The 13,894-nt window shown below is 41.0% G+C and overlaps 1 protein-coding gene across 1 annotated transcript in view; it reads right to left on the minus strand.

Annotated features, from left to right (window-relative positions):
- The window catches only part of DSCAM (DS cell adhesion molecule), a gene marked incomplete at both ends in the record, with an annotated part of 461,919 nt that overhangs the window by 153,297 nt on the left and 294,728 nt on the right, over positions 1–13,894 (minus strand). Inside the window, one exon of the mRNA XM_084272693.1 lies at positions 1,089–1,367. Within this exon, the coding sequence (XP_084128819.1) occupies positions 1,089–1,367 (279 nt within the window). The remainder of the gene's footprint in view (positions 1–1,088; positions 1,368–13,894) is intronic.

The following is a 13,894-nucleotide window of genomic DNA, read 5'->3' on the forward strand; positions in this document are numbered from 1 at the left end:
AGTAGGATAAAAACCATATGCATTCTGTAAGTGGAAAATTAGGGAATAATTAGGGAATAGCACTAAAACAATGGGAAAACTTGACTTAAAAGGAAGAGTTGCTGAGAAGATTTTGCTTCAAATGAGTTTTTGAGGGCCAGAAAACAGCCTATAAAAGATGGCAAAAGCCCCTGAATTGTTTTAAGATTTATCTTGGTAAACCTACAGAAGGGAGTTCAAAATGTAGTGATCGGTAACAGGCAGAAATAACTAGGGTTACTTATAGGAATACAGTGTGTGTTCTCTTTGTATGAGGTGTCTATGGCTTACTACCAAGAAGGACATGGTGGAGGGAGAGGAGTATAACATTCTTATTTTTTAAAAATGAAGACTTAAAACAGTTTGAAAAATTTTTCAGAAGAAAAGGAAGCAACTTTTTTTTGTTGAAGTTTTGCACAGCAAATTTGGAAGTACATCACAAGGCATAATCTCTACGTAAGTTGACTGTGACTTGAAAGGCAAAAGATTTTGAATGAAAGGTCTCTCTCTCTGAAAGGTCTTTTCCACCTAAAAAGTTTCCTTACTGAAACTATGTTCACATTTACTTAAAGGCAAAAATTTTGAAGTCATCATGAGCAAATGAATTATGTTAATTGCACAATAAACACAGAACAACATGATAACAGGGCACAGTCTTATCCCCATGAAGTCAACATCAATGCTTTGCTTTACTGACATGGTGTTACAAGAAAGACTGATCTAAATAAAAATGGGGATAATTAGACTAAAACAACAACAGAGAAGAGTTTGATACCATTTCAAAGGCTTGATCCCAGTGAACGGGCTTGTGCCTCACAATTTTTTCCAGGAAGTCAGTCTTGCGTCTCTCCCATCCACCCTGTGTACTCCAGGGTTTTTGAGTAGTTTCAAGACTTTCAGATTGAAAAATCGCCTTAGTTTCTGTGCTTTATTGCTCTATGTGCTCTCTGTTATGAAGAGAGGGAGTACCATATTTTCCTTTTTTATACTTCCCATCAAACAGATGTCATTACAAAATACTGATGAATTCCGTTTAATTGGTGCCCTTCAAACTAATTACATCTACTTACCTCTCACAATTAATTGGCTTTGGTGCTCCACAGCTGCTGCATCATTTCTAGCTATACAGGTATAATTCCCATTGTGCATCAGCGAAAGATTAGAAATCCTTAAGGAGCTGGTGAAGTCGATGTTGTCAATCGTCACCCCGAGGCTGGCCGGGATTGGCCTGCCATCCTTCTGCCAGGTGATTGTGATGGGCAAATCCCCGGAGACCACCACACAGGGAATGAAGACCCGCTGCCCGATGGAGAACCGTGGGAACTCAAAAGGCTGAATAAAAGGCGGAACTGAAACAAAAGAGGACAGAAGAGCTATTGCAGTTACAGTCTTTTTTATGAGAATAACATAATGGAACAGATGTGCAGTGCTGAATATGTAAAATCAACACCTATGACAGTCATGGAGCATTGTTTAACTAAAGAAATACCTTTTTTCTTGACTACCCAATGCATGAGCAGAGATCACAAGCAGTGAAATCCGTGGCTTCCAGAGACACCAGACACCACTGGCAGGTTCCTGCTAGAGTACTGATCACCTCTTCTAGAAAACATGCTGTTTGCAACTGTACAGGTCTCTCAACAATGACACTGCCTGGACAGTCCAGGAAGAGCTCAGAAGCTTTCAAGGGCTGGTGTGAGTGCCTTGCTTAGGGTCACAGAAAAATCTGGAAGAGGCTCCGGCTTTTCTTCTGGAACGTGATGAAAGGGAACTTAAGATTCTATAATTGATACTGGCACTTAGTTCTTGGTGTTACAAGTCACATTTCTTAATAGGATTGGGTAGAGTTATGAAGTGAAAGATGTATACAGCACTAGCAGATCAGCAAATTAAGTTAAAGCTGATTTCTAAACAGAGGGACAGTACAAGATGTAAATGCTCAAGCTGACATTTAATTCCTACTGAGCATGTTTTGCTTTGCAGATCCCTTTCCCCCTTCCCTTCCCTTCTCTTCCATTTCCCTTCCCTTTCCCTTTCCCTTCCCTTTCTCTTTCATTTCCTTTTCTTTTTCAGATATTTTTTATAAAAACAAAGGAAATGGGGGTTGTATTCAATAAACAAAGTAAGAATTAATTGGGGGTGCCCCACTTTCTCCAGGTGGGGGTTGGAACATTTACTAGCAATTTGGTAAATTGAGACTCAAATACCAGACAAAGGAACTGAAATCTTCTTCCCTTCTCAGGGGAGCACTCTAAACAGCCAGGCCATTGATCTAAGATAGGTTTCTATCAATCACCTCTGAAAAGACTATGAAATAAACTTTGCAAGCAGTACTCATATAGTCATTTATCAAACAAGATTGTTCCTAGAAGTTATGTACCTTATAAATAGAAGTGTATTTTCCTATTCTTGCCTAGGACATATATACTCGGTAGTACTGTAGAACATCTTAACAGGAAAAGATTGAAGAATACCTACAGCAGCACTTTTTCTGCTGTATAATAGCTAGCTTTAGAAGAAAATGGAGTTGGTGGCTTTATCTAAGTATATTTCTTCTGTCCTTTCACCCTTTAGCAAATCTAAAGCTTTGCTTTTGCCAGAACTGAAGCACAAAAGAAGCAGAGAAACTCTTCAAAGTGGTTGCAATGTATGTTAGCCCATTGGCTTGCCCAGCAGCATTTCTAGTCCTCTGCCTCTGGGATGCAGGACAGGGGTTTGTGTCCATTACTATGTTAACTCAATGCATTTCTTTCAATCATTCCATATGTTGGCTGCTTTTCCATCAGGAGTAAGAAGGTTTATTGCTAAGGAAATGCTACCAACCCACCCCAAGGGCTAAGGTGTTGTTCAGAGGCGTGTTCAAATGCACATCATGGTGCAAGAGTTTGACACAAATCAGATATTAACTCTGCTGTTTTCAGCACAGCCGTGATGCTGTTTGATAAGCAGAAGTTATGACCGTCCCCAGCTGCCACAGAAAGGTAACATCAGGTGCAGGGTAGTGTAACGCATCCTTATAGGCTTTCTCTGACTTGAGAGTGGCTTGCTGTCTGTGGCTGTGAGAAGTGCCGCTGCAATCAATTTTTCTCACACGCTGTAATGCCTTTTCCTGACTGCCGCCTCTCAAATTGCTAAAACCTGTCCTGTTGTGTTTTGAAAATGTGGTAGATCAGGCATACAGGAAAAAAGAACCTCGGTATAAATGACTCTGTTTATCCGAGTGCTGGAAATTAACTACTTTTTCACGTGGGGAACTAGTGTCACAAAGTAGAGGCAAAATGTCCACCCGCCTCTTCTAACTACCTTAGCACAGCTACTGTGCTCACAGGAGATACTAGGGATTCTTTGTATATTGGCAGAATAAGGCCAAATTCCAATTTGCATTTATTGACAAGCAGTTTTTATTATAAGTGGGAATGAGAAATTTCTAGGATGAGATTGTCCAAAGGTTTTGACATAACCTTTTTCCTTGGTGAGTGCAACTGTCTGAAATAGGCTGAGTACCCTCCTCACTGTGTTGGCTAGCACATTTCCACCCAAACCCTTCTTTCAGGCATCGTTACTGAAAGATATGCTAAAATTCACAACAGGGTGGCAAATTGCTTCTGTATTTTCTGCTGAGTGTGTAACAAATTTGAACCAATCTTTCACGGACAAAAAGATATCAAAATTCAGACAACATATTGCTCAAGGATTATTATGTGCATCTTCACTCTGCATCTCCCTGATGAAGAAAACAGAGCAAGATCATTAGGTCACATTGAAGTATTTTTCAGAAAATATTGATTTGCAAGACTGCATTTACCAACTCTGAAATTTAAGTAGCAGACTGCAGAGTATTTCAGAAATTGACTAAAATATTTATAGACAGCACATTTTCCCTCTACTCAGGTTTTTAAGATACAGAGGAAACCAACATTTATTTCTGCTTCATAAAATATAATGTATATTCAACCTGCAGCAGCTTGCAGTCCTGACAAGGAGCTTATTTTAAAAACCAGTGTGTAATTTAAAATCAGTACTTAAAAAAAGTAAATAGTCTAGCGATAACTTTGAAGTATTGAAGAATGTTTTCCAGCTACAATATTTACCATTCAGGATGATAAATGCAGTTCATAGTGACCTAACATAGCAGATACATTTTCTTCCTGCTAGTTTGAAATAATCGCTTATTAAAAACATAGGCTAAAGCAAACCTGAACTCAGGCAAATAATTTCTGAAATAAAAAAGCTGACATATATATGTATATCTCTGCAGTAAAAAGTTGATGTATATCCTTGGCAGAAGAAAATACCAAGCTTGATTAAACAGCACGGGGTTTTGGTTTTTTTTGGTTTTTTGTTAAATTCAAGCTGTATCACTGCCAAACAGCAGTAAAAAAATAAGAGGGATGTATACTTTAACTTGGAGAGAGAAAATTTACAGTAGGATATATATTTAAAACATATTTAAAATACTTCAAGGTGTGTTGAAGTATTTTCCTTTGTTATGTAAGGCTGTAGCTTGATCATACTTCAGAATTTGCATTTGACTTTTTGTTAAATTATGCTTTTTTTAAATAAAAGACATTCCACATTACCTATAGAGAGACAAGGCCGCATGCGTGCTTTCGTACATGGATGGGATTTTTCCTCCTCTACTCGCAATGGGCAGAAGAGTGAAAATCTCTCTTCATGCAATAAAGTTCAATGTCTTGGGAATGCTTTATTGATGAGTGCTTGAATTAAGTGTCTATTTAAGCATGGGCCAGCCTCATTAGTGCTAATGCAGGAAGATTTAAATTATGTTTTTGTGCTTTAGTGAGGTCTTCTGTACCTCTGGGAGATTACTGTAAAGGAGAGCAAGGAGGGCTTCCATGCTGCTCTCCATTAGCAGAGGAACATCCTTAATTTCTTGCCCTCTGTTAGATGGGAGTTACATTGGAAGAAACTGCTGAGCTGCTTCACTACAACAGTGTGTCCTGCAGATAGCCTGTCTCCTGCAGCAGTCTTGTGAATATGGTGCACTTGTCCTGTGGCTGTGCATAGTAGTATGAAAGTCATCCACTGCTTTATCTCTAGAAATGGTTCCCTAATGGATTTTCTTGCAACAGCACTGTCACAGGAGCTCTGCACACAATACAAAGTACCTTCAGCAATGAATACTCACAACATGCATCCATTGGCAGATGCCATGTAATAACTGTCATACTATGTAGCTGCTTAAGGCAGCCGTGTTTAAGGCAGCCGTGTGACCCTCATTTCATGCACTGAGACAGCAAAAGCCAAAACTGTTTTCTCTCTGCCAAAATCCCAACTGCAGTCAAGTAATTTTTACATTTTCTCAGCCATCAGTTGTTTCTCTTAAGCAGCTCCATCCCTTGTGGGTGATGGGCTGAGCAATTGCATGCAGTGGCAGAAGCACCAGCTTGCTTTGCTTCTTTTTTGGACATATTGATCCTTATCAGTAGGGCATGTCATTCATCGAAATACCTGTTAATGGCATTTACTGAGCCAAGCCTCATACCCTGCTCTCTTGTTGTGTGCTAATGCATCCTGTCTTGAAAAGAAGGAATATCAGTATATTCTTTGGGCCTTTGTAAGTGTATGGATTGAAAAAAAATTAAACAAACTAATCCCTGTAATGGCCTCTGCTGTTGCACAACATTTCCCTCTACTTGTATATTTATGTGTTACCAAAATTAACCCTGTATTCAAGCATCTTCAATATCTTACCACAAGCAGCTGTGGCATTTTATCAGGAATTGATGCTGGGCATGGCAGAGCAAATGCTGCAGTGTGTATTTCCCAGGAGATCTTATGAGAGACATGTTACCCCTTTCCTTCATCACCACTCCCCATGTAACACTTAGCAGCTCACAAGCTTCCAGATGTTGAGAGTTTCTCAATAGCAAGACAGGATGTAAAATGTTGCGTATAAACCAAGAGTGCTTTTATGTCATGTCTTTCCCATGGTGATAGGCATCAAACCACCTTTCAGCCTTCATTGTCAGGGGAAAAGTACATGCTCTTGTCATAGGCAGCACCCTGCAAACCTAGGATGGTGGGAAGCTCAGTTCCCTGGCCAAGGCAATGCATTTGCTATTTATTTTTTAAAAGAGAAAATCTTCTTGATTTGAAGATAACAGCTGCAAGAGTTCATTAATACAACAAGCACTTATATTTATTGTTGAAGGGGGGCCTGATAAAACACCTCACTCATAGGCTAGTTATCCTGGAGCACTTGCTAGTTGTTTTTACTATGCTTTCAGAACCTGGTCCAGAGCTATTGCCCTCGTTTAAACTTTAAGTGATCTCTGTCATCAGGTAACACTGGAAAGTTCAAATGAACTACATTACTAGAACCAACAGTTCCAGATTTAGATAGTATGATCTCTTGGTCTGAAAATGATTCCCCTGAAGAGTTTGACTGATTTCACACTAGCTTCCCTTTCATCCTTATCCAACGACTGTACATAAGCAGCTGATTTTATATCATGCTTCTGTTTCCACAGGGTTGATACTGCCTTTTTACTTTGCACGCTATTCATTATACACGATTTGAAATCAGGCCAGCATACTCCAGACTTGCACTGTCACATATATATGATATGTATATGTACTTACTATATGTACTGATTCAATGATATGTAATAATGCTGAGTAGATTGATATAGATTGTAGCTTAAGAGACAGTTACACTGTTACACTTCTAAATGGGGAAGAACAACACCAGGTACCAGTATAGGTTGGAGACTTGCCCGTTAGAGAGCAGCGTAGGTGAAAGGGACCTGGGGGTCCCGGTGGACAGCAGGATGACCATGAGCCAGCAATGTGCCCTTGTGGCTAAGAAGGCCAATGGCATCATGGGGTGTATTAGAAGGGGTGTGGCTAGTAGGTCAAGAGAGGTCCTTCTGACCCTCTACTCTGCCCTAGTGAGACTGCACCTGGAATATTGTGTCCAGTTCTGGGCCCCTCAGTTCTAGAAGAACATAGAACTCCTTGAAAGAGTCAGCGCAGGGCCACCAAGATGATTAAGGGAGTGGAACACCTTCCTTATGAGGAAAGGCTGAGGGATCTGTGCCTGTTTAGCTTGGAGAAGAGGAGCCTGAGGGGTGACATTATTAATATTTATAAATATGTAAAGGGTGAGAGTCAGGAGGGTGGAGCCAGCCTCTTCTCAGTGATGGTCAGTGATAGTACAAGGGGCAACAGGTGCAAGCTGGAGCATAGGAAGTTCCCTGTGAATATAAGGAGGAACTTTTTCACTGCGAGGGTGGGGGAGCACTGGAACAGACTGCCCGGAGAGGTTGTGGAGTCTCCTTCTTTGGAGACATTAAAAACCCACCTGGATGTGTTCCTGTGCAATTTAGTCTAGGTGATCCTGCTCTGGGAGGGGTTGGACTAGATGTTCTCTCAAGGTTCCTTCCAACTCCTAATATTCTGTGATTCTTTGAGGGGTAAAAATATTTCTCTCTAAAAAAGTTGCAACAAGCTTGGGGGGAGCCAAAACAGATGTTGCATGGGAGAGATCAAAAAAGGCATAAAGTGATATAATGAAAGAAGTTTCTGAAGGATGTCAAGGCCAGAATTTCTTCTGACTCAAATTATTGACCAGGTTCAGTCGGTGAGACAGATCAGAAACCATGTTTTAGATACATGCATGAAAACTGAATTCACACTTGCCATAATCCATGCCACAGACTGAAACATAAACAGATTAGCAGGCTGTTTGATGACAGCATGCACCGTGGTCCCAAGAACCCTTGAAGATTTCCCCTGATTTTCTTTGGTTTTGTGCCCATATATTTTTCCACTATCCAAACCAACTATCTAAGTCCTCCCTGAACTGATCTACAACGCAAATCCACCAATAACACATTATTTAGTAGAAAAAGCTAGATACTTCTGAGGAAAGATAAGTGTGAACTATGCAAACAGTTGCAACATGAAGTTATTTAGAAATAGCCCGTTTGGTTTGCTTGTTTTCTAAAAAAGAAACGGGCTCGTGCGATTCTTTTATATGGTTCACAACAGGTGAAGTGCTATCACTTTTGGCATAAGGCAACGAGAAGTCTTCTAAATCAATGAGATATATAAGCTCTACAAGATCAGAAACAGTCCTTTTGAACAGCACACTTTTTATTTTAATGATGCTGCACCCTTCCCTCTAAGGGGCTTCTTTTTCAATTAATTTCTGTCAGAGAAGTGAGAATAGCAGCAGGCTGTTTACATGAGAAGTGTGTCCCATGAGACTGATGAAAAGAAAATCATCACTTACTACTGATGGCTTTTACTGTAGCTGAGAAAACTATTACTATAAATTACATAATATAAAAAAAAGGAGATAATGACTCACTCCTGGTTTTAAAATGCTTTGAGATATACTAAATTGCTGTAGTAGAGATGCTGCTATTATTATTTTATTATTTTACCATCTTGCCACTTGAAGGGTTGTTTTTCAACAGAAATATGAAACTTACAGATGGGATGGGTAATATAACCTCCTTCTTTGTTTGCCAACACTTCTCATTATAAGACTATTTTTGTGTGCCTGCAATCTGACTTTTGTTTGGATAGTATTTTTCCAGGCCAGGTGTCTGCCTCAGGCTGAGTCATTTCAGCTGGAAAGTTTTAACCAGAACTGTTTGGCCATTTCCAAGAATAAGGAGGGAGAGTGGGAAACAGGGATGTAGTATATATTCATCCCACCAAAAAAAAAAAAAAAGAGGAAAAGCAAAAAAAGGCATTGTGAGAACCTGAGAAGCCCCAGCTGACCCATAGCTAGCAGCATGAATTTCAAGTTTGGCAGGTGACAGCACTACCATTAGATATTCCTGTTGTCCCTATGAAAAGTCATCACAATGGTTTCCAAATCTTGAAGTCTGAATAAAAACCAAGTAATTAAATAGACAAAACCCTCACAGTTATCATGTCTTGAGAAGACATTTTTCAGTGACTAACAGCTAATAGTTCCCAGGGTTCGAGTAGCACTGAATACGTCCTAGCACTGCCTTCAGTGGCTGAGGCAGGCACAGCCATGTGGGACAGGTGCAGTCTGGTGAGATGTCAGAAACCAAAGCAGACAGATTTGTCTCACTAATGCTCATACAGCTGCCCATGATAGGCCCTGGAAGCATGAGAAAATCTATTTCAGTGCAGGGAGAAAGAAGATATGAGTGCCAAGGGACCAGAATGGGGAAACAGCCTGCATTCCTGGGCATGCAGATAGCAGCAGCAAGTGATGGTGCAGAAGCTCAAAGTGGTGTCCAGGATAACAAAAGGGAATTAGAGAATTAGATTTAGGGGCAGTGGGGAGAAATCAAAAGTTGGGAGCAGTCTTGGACTGGGATTGCAGAGAAGATGGGGATTGGGATAGTGGAATTGGGAAACTGGCTGGAGCTGTGAGACTGGAAAAAGGAAGCAGTGGGTTGAGGTACAACACAAAGAGTGAGCAAGGCCCATGTGAATGGGAATCAGACTAAAATCCGCTGGAGATGGAGAAGGTGAAGACTGGCAGAAAGGGAGTACTGTCACTGGAGACTGGGAGGAAGACTGGGGCCTCTAAAGGGGAAGACTAGTTTTGAGTCATGAGAACAGGGCACTGAGGAAATGAGGACTGAGATAGGAAAGATGTAGAGGACCAATGGGTTAGGAACCCAGAGCAGAAGAGCCAGGGCTTGGGCAAGGATGAGCTGGAGAAGACTGAAGAGGACAGGTCATACTTAGGACGAATGAACACAAACCACTACATCTTCTACAGAATATTCTTCTCCTTAGGATATCTGACTTCAACAGTCCTCTGCCATTGGCAGGTATTTATGAACCTCACTGGCAAACAGCTAGAGCTGGACCAAATACAGAGTAAGAAACTAGTGCTGCTAAGAACAATTCTGTTCTTGGCAGGGACCTATGCAGCATCTTTAGCAAGGCTAATCTTGATGATTACTTCTGAGGATGTCAGTAACTACTGTTTCCACTTTGCAGGAGGAGGAGGAAGAGGAAAAGGGGTTCAGTTTACTTTACAAAAAAGCTAAAAAGAAAATTGTATTTAACACAGCAAAACATGTTGAAATGGTATTATTACAGTTGCAAAGGCAAGTGGTTGACAGGCATAAAATACCAGAAATGAAGTATGAAAGTGCAGTCACAGTCTCCCCTGTTAGGTATGCATTACAGGGTGGGTAGTTTTCATGGCTTTCTGTCAGTACTCAGAATTGGCCAATTCATTTGTCTAAATATATATATAAAAAAAATAATGCCAAGATAGCTTGATTTCCAAAAAGCTCTGTTAGGACTCAGGCATGGTTCCAACAGGGCTATGTCTGCCAAGCAGAAACCTGTGTATTTTCTTGCCAGCTTATCCACTCAGCTCCCAGCAGGCAGTTTATGGGACTGTTAGCTTCCAAGATCCTGATTTTGGTACACAGACAAGGGACAGGCAAGCGATTGGGGAATGGGGGGTGGGATTTGGGCTGGCATGCCACATCTCTGTGGGACAGTTATTTGGAGTCTGCAGACCTCTGTGGCTATGCAGACCAGAGCACCATATAGTCTTTAGAAATGGAACAACTGATTTCATGTGGCACGTAATTGATACTTCTAATCATAGAATCAATAAGGTTGGAAAAGACCTCCAAGATCATCTAGTCCAACCATCCCCCTACCACCTATATTGCTTATGAAACCACATCCGTAAGTACCTCACCCAACCTTTACTTGAACACCCTGAGGGACAGTGACTCCACCACCTCCCTGAGCAACCCATTCCAATGCCAGTCTTTTTGAGAAGAAATTTATCCTAATTCCTAATCTGAAGCTCCCCTGGTGCAACTTGTAGCCATTCCTTCTAGTCCCATAGCTAGTTAGCTGTGAGAAGAGGCTGACCTCCAGCTCACCACAACCTCCTTTCAGGTAGTTGTAGAGAATAATAAGGTCTCCCCTGAGCCTCATCTTCTCCAGACTAAATAGTACCAGTTCCCTCAGCCGCTCCTCATCAGACTTGTGTTTCAGACCATCACCAGCTTTGTTGTCCTTCTCTGGACATGTTCCAGGGCCTTGATGTCTTTCTTGTAGTGAAAGGCCCAAACCTGAACACATGACAATGAAGAGACATGGCTGGCCTAAGGTTGAATACCACACAAGTTCACAGCTTCCTGACAGCTTACCAGGTGGGGTGCTCTGTAAGCCCCGCTCTTGGGTTCTCTGGCAGTCAGGATTTCATTTCAAAGTCATTGTCTATAAACTTTTGGTTCTCTTGCCTGAGATCTTACAGTGATTTCCAAAGAATGCCCTCAAGATTTTGCATTCATTTGGGTCTTTGTAAATCTCAAAATACTGTACTGAATAGGAAGCCCTCCTGTATTTGAGCACATGCTCATGCTTTTTTGTATCTTTATTTGGATGCTCCTTGTTCAAGACAGAATAAGGATGCTTGACATACTGGAGAATTTGGAAAGTGGGCAGTAAATGTGTCAGAGGACTGCAAAGAAGAAAGGCCAGTTGTAAGCATAATGCTGCCCTGTAGAGCCAAATTCTGTATTCACCTTTGCCACAAATCTCTCAGATAATGCTAATTAAATTACTTAAATCTGTCTTTCCCAGGGGGTTGTTAAACTGGGTGACGTGTCTGATCGAAGGAAACATTAGAACTCTCAGAAACAACTTCATTTCAATGGGAGCACAGCTTTGAACATATAAATGCTATATAACAGCAAGTGAACTGAAAAAATCAAGATGTAGGCTTCTAAAACTGAACAAAGGAAAAACTTTGTATACTTCTAAATTCAATCTGTGCTTCAGTTGCCATTTGCCAAAGTTTTCCTGATCGCACAGGTGGGTTTTGAAGATGAACACATTATTTCAGAAACCTTTTCATACCACAGTGATTATAATCTCAGAAAAGCTCATGAGGAAATTGATTATTATATGTTCAGAACAGAACATGGAGGAAACAAAATAACACCTAACAGCTCATCAGGTATCATCTATTCTGAATCACTCCTTCAGATGACTGGTCTGAGGTCACTCAAGATGCTTGTAGCAGAAATGAGAACAAACCAAAGGGCTTGTGATGTTGAAGAAGCACAATAATTCTCCCTCTGTTTCTCTGGAGAAGAAATAAGTATAATGATGGGCATTGATATTAACTGCCCTTATAATGTCATATTTCAGAGCACTTCTAACCTCCAGAATGCAAGCTGGGCCATGTTTTGTATTTCTTGGAATGAAATAGAAGAGCTTAAAAAGACAGCACATTAACTTTGGAATCTATAAAACAAAAAGGCAGCACAAACATTAATAATGTTTTAAAGCATCAGACCACTCTTGTCTCCTCACTAATATGCTAAACAACACATAGCCATCTAAAAACTCCCTGTCACAATGTTGACCTCCAGCTTTAATAGCAGAACGTCCTGGGTTCAGCTAGGGCAGAGTTAATTTTCTTTCTGGCAGGTGGTGTAGTGCTGGGTTTGGGTGAGAGCAGTGCTGATAACACACCGATGGTTTAGTTGCTGCCAGGGAGTCAGGGACTTCTCAGTTGTTCATATTGCCCAGATAATGAGAAGGCTGGGGGTGCCCAGGGAGCTGGGAGGGAGCACAGCTGGGAGAGGTGACCCAAGCTGGCCAAAGAGAGTATTCCATACAATGAAATCATTCTCAGCATAAAGAGGGGCTGGTGGGGGAGAAGCGTGCAGCTCTAGGACGCGTGGTTTGGGGATGGTCTGGCTTCAGGACAGCTCTGAGCTGTATGGCCTGAGTTGTGAGGTTTGGTGAGAAACTGCACTGTCTAACATCAGTTTCATATATTTTGCTATAAAGTCCTGTTATTGTTATTTCTCCCTCCCTTTGCTGTCCCAGTAAACTATCCTTATCCCAACCTGTGAGGTCTGCCTTTGTCTTTCCTTTTTTTATTTTCTTCCCCTCTTTTTTTTTTCCAGTGGAGGAGAAGAGAGAGAGAGAGAGCAAGAGCAGCTCCATGGTGCTCAGCTGCCAGCTGGGGCTAAACCGTGACACATAACCTTGAGAACTGTTCAGGTCTGGCGTACAAAACTCACTGTTGACATTTTTGGGCTTAGCATATGAGGACAGGCTATTAACCTTTTTTTTTTTTTTAAATAAGAGTGTCTTGTCAAGGCCAAAGCATAATGGAGTAACCAGGGCACTTTGCAGCCAACTTTGGCAACTCCAGATCAATAGGTATGAGTCATGATGACCTGTTTGCTTTGCCTGTGCCATGGATCGCTTTTCACACTGCAAGTTGCAGTGCTTCGATGGATGCCCTATGGAGCATATGTAGAATGCAGCTCAGCCCACCAGCACTCTTCAAATGTGCCACATGTTTATGCAAGTTATTCAGAGTATATTCAATCACTATTTGAGGTTTCTGACCAGCAACAGCCCTAGCAGCTGAATATCCAGAAATACAGTAGAATATCTTCAAGTAATTCAAATAATTGGCAAAAGTTACAGTTCAGCCAAAACTGACAGAGCCAGCAATCTGCTTTCTGGGGGAGGAATTGGCAAGTTTGAAATTGTAACCTAATGGAAGAAAAAACAGTATTGCACCTGAGGCACCATCTAGCATTCTCAGTGACTGGTAATGGTTTGATATAAATGCCCGAGCCCTAAGGATGGACTGACTGCTGGATCGTTTTTTCATTTTGTCTGGCTACGATCACTTTGATAGTCATTTGAAGAAACCTATCATCTAGGAAGCAGCATTGCCCATAAGGTTTACATGATGATCTGTTGGTGTAGCAGCAACAGAATTACTAATTTAGCATTCAGTTCCTAAACTGCATCAATAGATCTGTGATATTATTGTAATGTCAAACACGGTACCACATACATGAAAAGAAATGGTGACATTAGATTTTTATGCCACAGTATGTGA

The sequence above is a fragment of the Gallinula chloropus genome, assembly GCF_964237585.1.
Source record: "Gallinula chloropus genome assembly, chromosome: 1".
NCBI classification, from domain to species: domain Eukaryota; kingdom Metazoa; phylum Chordata; class Aves; order Gruiformes; family Rallidae; genus Gallinula; species Gallinula chloropus.